The sequence below is a fragment of the Brassica oleracea genome, chromosome C8 (genome assembly GCF_000695525.1).
Source record: "Brassica oleracea var. oleracea cultivar TO1000 chromosome C8, BOL, whole genome shotgun sequence".
Taxonomy (NCBI): domain Eukaryota; kingdom Viridiplantae; phylum Streptophyta; class Magnoliopsida; order Brassicales; family Brassicaceae; genus Brassica; species Brassica oleracea.
In genome coordinates this window covers 7,235,678-7,242,622 of record NC_027755.1, presented here as the reverse complement: position 1 = coordinate 7,242,622, position 6,945 = coordinate 7,235,678, and the positions used below count along the sequence as shown (strand labels likewise).

The window sequence follows — 6,945 nt, the reverse complement described above, 5'->3', positions numbered from 1 at the left end:
GACAATATATCTTGTTCCTCATATGTCTGATTGGATTATACCAGAAGAAGTTAAACCAATGAAAGTGCTTCCTCCAGATTTTGAAGTCAAGAAAGGAAAACCGCAGCAAACTAGATTTCCATCGGCAGGAGAATCTCGTGGAAGAGGAAAAAGAGGCAAAGGGAGTGGGAGAGCCAGCGGCACAGGTAGAGCCAGCGGCACAGGCAGCGCTAGCGGCACAGGCAGTACCAGCGGCGCTGGCAGTTCCAGCGGCACAGGAAGAGCGAGAGGAGGAGGTACGGGAGCGTATTTTGAATGTGGAATTGGTGCAGGTCCAGGTGTTTGATTTCTAGGATTACTGGGTTTACTATGTGTTTTTTGGACAAATGAGTTTACTGAGTTTACTATGTGTTATTTGGACTACTAGATTTTTTGGGTTTACTATGTGTTATTTGGTCTACTAGGATTACTGAGTTTATTATGTGTTATTTGGACTACATATATATTAGTATGAGTATATATGTTTAGTATATAGAACCCTTATATTTTTCATGAGTATTTTCAATTCGTAGACTATATATGATTAATATGTATATTAAAACTATTTTGATTATTATTTTCAATTGTTTAAGAAAAACCTATTCAGTTTTCTAAAAAACTCCCTTAACTTATATTGTTAGTGTGTGAATAGTTAGACTATAGTTAGGAAAATCTAACAAAATACATATTCCTGGAAAATTTCTGCTGCAAATGTTTTCTTTGATGATAATCGTAGTGTAAAATCATTGGTTTTACTAAAACAAATTTCATATTCTACGGGTTTAACTAGAAAAACCTAAAAATTGCCAAAGAATTACTATGTGTAAGGTAGTATTACTAACTCTTTGAAGAATACCAAGAATTACTAAGTATAATTTGAATATTATATTTATGTATATAACGGTTGCACGTTTTACATGAGTACTTTATTAACATGTGCTATGAGTATATTTTCGTATTACCAAGTGTTTTTTTGGCCTTAGTAAACCTAGTAGTAAAACCAGTTATCCATCTAACTCATTTTTGGACATAGCCTTACTTGAAAACAGTTTCCAAACCTGTTTTTTAACATCCAAAAAGCATAATACAACAAAGTTTAAACATCCAAAAGCATACTACAACCAAGTTTAAACATCATACCAAGTTTTAAATACTTCAAATACATAAATAATTTCCAAAGGCCTACTTAGCCTTTGTTTTACGCTTCTTCTTAGGCCCGTCAATGTCTTCGGTATTCACCTGCGTGTAGGGACTCTGCAGCCACTGAGGTTTTCTCTTCTCCCTTGGCGTACGTGCAATCACAGGTGCTGATTCGTTACTTGGTATGTGCCTCTTCGTAGCTGTAACCTTCATTGGTTTTCCATACATCATTATCTTCTGTTTGCACCTAAGCTTGAACCCTGTCCTCACCTCATTGGTTCCATCTCTCCTCACCTCATTGGTCCCATCCGCCATCTCCTCACTAGCCTTGTAAACGACCAAGGCCCACATTTGCTTTTCTTCATCAGTGTATTTATCACCCTCTTCCTCGACAACTGTCTCACCCTCTTTCTCAACCACTTTATCTGCTTCTTCCGCAGCTTCCTCTGCTTCCACAGCTTCTTCTTCCATAGCTTCTTCTTCCACAACTTCTTCCTCCACCATTTTCTCAACATTTTCCTCGGTGGGACTCTCCTCTATTGCTTTTTCTTCTTCCACCATTTCTCCAGCATTTTTCTCGGTGGGACTCTCCTCTATTGCTTCTTCTTCTTCTACCATTTCTTCAGCATTTTTCTCGGTGGGACTCTCCTCCACAACTTCTTCTTCCTCCACTATTTCTCCAGCATTTTTCTCGGTGGGACTCTCCTCTATTGCTTTTTCTTCTTCCACCATTTCTCCAGCATTTTTCTCGGTGGGACTCTCCTCTATTGCTTTTTCTTCTTCCACCATTTCTCCTATTTTTCTCGCGGCCAATCTCTTCGGTCTACCACGTGGTGGTGTAGGAGTTCCCTTGGCAACTTTCTCAGCCTCTTTCTCTAGATACTCAGCCTCTTCAGAAAGAATACTCCTCCATAACGCATCAGCCTCTACTCTCCTCTTCTCAGCCTCTTCCCCAGTATCGTAATCTTCTTCAGATACCTCATCTTCTTCCCTAGTTCCCAGCTCTGTTTTATCAGCCTCGTTCTCCTTCTCTTCTTCACTGCTTCCAGTCCCTTTCTTCACAACAACTTGCTCTTCCTCTTCGTCATCTTGTTCCATATTATCCTCCATGTTTCCCTTGTCTTTCTCACCATCCTTACTGTTTTCTCCACCCGAGACTACATTCTTTTCCTCGCTAGACTCACTGTTTCCCTTGTCTTCCTTAGCCTTCTCATTGTTTTCCTTCCCTTCAGCTTTACCATAATCCTTATCATCCCACTGTCCAAAATCCATATCTTCACCATAGTTCTTCTTCTCATATTTCTTGCTCTCAATAGAAGTCAGTCTTTCTTTTATTTTATTTGCCCTTCTTCTAAGTTGTCGCTGGTTCTTTTTCGAGCCAGCATGATTTTCTCACCCACAGTTGGCACCAACACACTGTTAATAACCTGAAAATAAAACGGAAAAGGAAAATCAGTTTAAATTTTATTATATTCTTCTAGTTTCTACTACAAAGTATATATACATATACCTTTGTGTGTCCAAGTGCAGCATATATATCTTCCAAAGGATAGCTCTTCATGCTACTCTTTGTAAACCGGCTCTTGAACATCCTAGGACAATCTTCACAAGGTCTGTCTGCAGATAGTCGAAATCTTTTCCCCAGATTAGGAATACACTCAAAGCCAAAATCTACACAAATATTGTAGCGCTATCGGATTTACGGTTATAAAACAACTAATATTTTACTAAATTGTATGCTTTACCTCTAATGGAATTATGAATCCAGGAAAGCCGCATGCCGAGTGCACTTCACCCTTCAGAAGCTCCATCATATGCTTAAGGTTCTTTATTGCATCTTCAAATGTCAGACGACCCCAAGGAAATGTTCTGCAAACATCCAAATCTTCCACGATCCTTAAGATGAACGGGTCTACTGGTCCGGAATCCTTTGCCTGTCCTCTGATAACCCGACCAAGGAAGAACAAGACAGCCATCTTCAATCTATCATTGCATGGCGTCTTCATAGACAACAGCTTGTGCTCCACATCAGTTATGGTGATTTTCTTTAGTCCACCGAAGTAATAATCCACAAACTTAGTACTCTCGAGCTTCAAATATTTCTTCGGATGCTTATGGCAGTCTAAGCCCGAGATGAGGGCATGCTCCCTCATAGAATAGCGGATGGACACACCATTCACCCCAAACCAAGCAACATCTTCTTCTTCAGTCGAAATGGTGCGCAAGAGTAACATCCACATTCCTTGGAGCTTCAGGTATTGTTCATCAGACATGTGGAAGAAGTGACGAAACTGAGGATCGCTTGTGAACCATTTAACCTCCTCCTTAAGCTTCTTAATCACGTCCACTGTATTCTTCACAAAGCACTTGGTTTGAATCTTGCAAGTCTTCGTGAACTCTGTGCTCTTGAAGTATAATTCAAGGGGCTGCGGTGATTTCTTTGCCTGCAATCATAATATATATATGTATTAGTCATTCGTTACTACTAAAACTAGTATACTTTCTCACTGACAATGATTAAAATGAGTGCAAAAGCTACCTTAAATGATACAGCAGACATGTCTTCACTTTCAGAATCAACAGAGAGCGAAACTACAGTCGTTTCTCTTGCCGGCTCATTCCCATCTGAGACCGCCTTTCTAGCTCTAGTTCTACTGGAGACTCCAACGGACGTAGTAGATGGATTCTTTCTTTTTCGGCCCTTCATTTCTTGTACAAGAAGTTACAAACACAACAAGTCACCGTAAATTACTCCAAATGCAAACCGCATAGCAAACATCAATTAAGACATCTCAAAAATGTAATACTCAAAGGAAACTTCTCACTTACGAAAAGGAACGAAGATGGAGACTAGATTTCGTCAGAGAAGGAAGAAGAAACGAAGCGGTTCTCGACTCTAGGATTTCGGGTTTAACTTGCAAACGATTACAAATAGAGAGTTGAGACCCGAGAAATAAGAGGGAGAGATTGATGGATTCTCGATTTAGACGGAGGAGGACGACGAAGAAGGCCACGACGCACGGAGGCTAGGGTTCCGTTTCGTAATCGCAAGAGAGAGGAGCCGGAGAGAGACGGGATTTAGGTGGAGAGAGACGAAACGCGTCGTTTAGAGATTAGGAATCGGGTTCGACCCGATTTAGTTTGGTTGGGTCGGGTTGGTAATAAGTTGATTTCATTAAGGTCTCTAACGTTTTTAACCAGGTTTTACCGGATTTTATATATAAAAAAAAAGATAAAAAATATATTATTTTTTATTACAGGGTGAAATCAACATTTGTAATCGAGAGGGAGGGGCATTCAGAGTTAAGAAGATAAGGTTGCACTGGTAATTTGACGTAAAAGGGTTACACTGGTAATTTAATAGTAAGTGGATAGGATAACACCGCCGATTTATTCTCTCTCGAGCTTCTTCTTAGTTCGGACTCTGAGCTTAGAGCTATCGGCGAAAAACAACATGGCTTCTCCCTCAGCGACGCTTTCTCTTTGCTCTGCTTTCTCTGCTCATTGCAGTGTCGCTCCACCGCGCTCCCTCTCTAAGCCTTCATTGAGTCTGGCTAGACCTACAATTGGGTTTCTTTCTACTTCCGCTGCGTCTACGTCTCGACCCGCGTTCCCCGCCGCTCCGAAATTCGCCGAATCAGCCATCGTGGCTGAACCGGAGACTACCGATATTGAAGCTGTGGTGGTCTCAGATGATAAACCTAAACGAGAACAGATCTTCGCCGTTGTTATGGTTAGCTACTGAATTAGCAATTCCTATTTTTTGTTTGATTTAGACTTATTCAGGAGACTCTGTGAGTAAGGTTTGTGTTTTAGTGAGAGCTTATCTACAAGAACAGTTTTGCTTTCTAAAGTGGTGTTTTAAAGCCTTTTGTGTAATGAAATTTTCATTATCTCATTGATTCAACAGGTTGGCGGACGCCAATACATTGTTTTCCCAGGGAGATATCTCTACACTCAGCGGCTCAAAGATGCTAATGTTGATGATCAGGTATAGGAACACATTTTGTCTATGTTAACAGTGTCGTTTGCGGTCTCAAACTTTTTCATCTCTCTTGTGCAGATTGTTTTGAACAAAGTGTTGCTTGTCGGCACAAAGACACATACTTACATCGGCAAACCGGTTGTTACCAATGCTACTGTGCATGCTGTAGTGGAAAATCAAGTAAAATCAATACCCAAGTCTTTCTTGAGTTTAAGTGGTGTCTTTTCGACCGCTAACTTGCAATGTCTTTGTGTTGCTGCAGGGTCTGAATGATAAAGTAGTCGTCTTCAAGTACAAGCCCAAGAAGAAATACCGCAGAAATATCGGTCACCGACAGGTATTCACTGCTCTCTGTTGTTCAAAGTCATCTTTTCCTTTAGCTAGATATAATGTAATCCGCACATACTAGTATCAGTTAGTTCGTATGATTTGGTACACATAGAACTGTAAATAATAACAATTGCATTGTGATTTTTGTCTTGATAATGCAGCCAAATACGAGGATTAGGATTACAGGAATCACAGGGTACGAAGAGTATCCAGCGTCACCCAACGTTGCTGTTTAAATGTCTAGAGAAGTATAGGATCTTTGAAAAAAAAATATGCTTCTTGAATGTTCAATTTTCTGATCTTTTCTATGTACTTCTGAAAGACCAGACCATTTCATTTCTGTTGAGTATGTTAAGATGCAGTATATTAATATATACTCACTTCTGCCATTTCTTATCCCATATTTCAAGTCTCCATCTATCCGTCTAGACGTATTGAATATATCATAGAGTTGTGAGTTGATACTTGATACAGTCACTACGGTGTGTCCTCAGATCATAGAAGAATATTCCGTAAGAGTGGAAATAGAGTTCCTAACCAAAAGAATGGTCCTCTCTAAACTTGATAAAGGGGTATCTTATACCCTAACGTCACCATCAAAATATCTTCTGTGTTAGAATCACTCATGAAGCAATGGTAATCAAGACTGGATCTAAGGAACTGGTGAACCACAATGGGGTACAAACTCAAACTGGGAAGAATTTGGAATTCTTCTCCTAAACCTAAAGGACACAATCTTACAACAAAAGACCACACAAAGTGCTTGAAGAAAATCTGAAGGACAAAATCTTATTGTGTGAGGTATTTGAGATTTGTGGCTTGGTGGTTAACATTTTTGTGTGGTTGTTCCATATTGGATTATGTTGCTATTCTTTTTATGATTATGATCAGATTAAACATGAAACTTACTAAGGAAAATCCGGACGATAAGTTTTATGGAGAATGGGACTTCGCAATATGAGAACATAGTGTTGTATCAATTGGAAATTTCAGGACTTGATTATGTATTTCAACTAGAAGAATTTGTTGGTCCAAAAGGAAAAAATATTCAATTAGAAAGAGTTTCAATATAAGCGCTGTTGTTGATCTGAAGAGGCTTGACAATGCTAGAAAGGTTAAAATATCCTTAGTGTGAGTCTAGCAAATCCAGTGTATGGTTATCAAGTCACACTCCGCTTATGAGATGAAGAATGCTCTTGAAACGACGACATATCAGATCAAATATCTACCAAACAGGTTGTCTCAGACCAAAGTTTTGTAGCTTCAGTATGGAGGATGATAAGAACATGAATGTCTTTAACAAGCTGGTTTCAGATCTCTCAATTTTAGACATAGATTTGAGTGAAGAGGATCATGTTGTTATCTTTTTGAACAATTTTCCTAAGAAATTTGAGCCAATGATCCATACAACGAAGTACGATAATCTCATAGGAGCTGGATCTCAAAAAGAAAAGAAAATCTATATCAATAAA

At 39.3% G+C, this 6,945-nt stretch overlaps 2 protein-coding genes across 2 annotated transcripts; one reads left to right on the top strand and one right to left on the bottom strand.

The window, feature by feature from the left end:
• Positions 1 to 1,200: 1,200 nt before the first annotated feature.
• On the bottom strand, positions 1,201 to 2,430 carry LOC106308562 (ABC transporter F family member 4-like). The gene has a single exon (XM_013745717.1). It carries the CDS (start codon positions 2,428 to 2,430, stop codon positions 1,201 to 1,203), a length of 1,230 nt encoding a protein of 409 aa, XP_013601171.1.
• Positions 2,431 to 4,495: 2,065 nt separating this feature from the next.
• Positions 4,496 to 5,869, top strand: LOC106307810 (50S ribosomal protein L21, chloroplastic). Its single transcript, XM_013744873.1, has 5 exons — positions 4,496 to 4,891; positions 5,069 to 5,149; positions 5,222 to 5,323; positions 5,406 to 5,480; positions 5,635 to 5,869. The coding sequence occupies exons 1-5, from the start codon at positions 4,613 to 4,615 to the stop codon at positions 5,707 to 5,709; spliced, it is 612 nt and encodes a 203-aa protein (XP_013600327.1). The 5' UTR covers positions 4,496 to 4,612; the 3' UTR covers positions 5,710 to 5,869.
• The last annotated feature ends 1,076 nt before the right edge of the window (positions 5,870 to 6,945 follow it).

Excerpts from the sequence above, each read along its gene's own strand:
- LOC106308562 (XM_013745717.1), bottom strand. The coding sequence starts at position 2,430 with ATGGATTTTGGACAGTGGGATGATAAGGATTATGGTAAAGCTGAAGGG.
- LOC106307810 (XM_013744873.1), top strand. The coding sequence starts at position 4,613 with ATGGCTTCTCCCTCAGCGACGCTTTCTCTTTGCTCTGCTTTCTCTGCT. Across the intron at positions 4,892-5,068 it reads AGATCTTCGCCGTTGTTATG|GTTGGCGGACGCCAATACAT; the intron begins GTTAGCTACTGA and ends TTGATTCAACAG. Across the intron at positions 5,481-5,634 it reads GAAATATCGGTCACCGACAG|CCAAATACGAGGATTAGGAT; the intron begins GTATTCACTGCT and ends TTGATAATGCAG.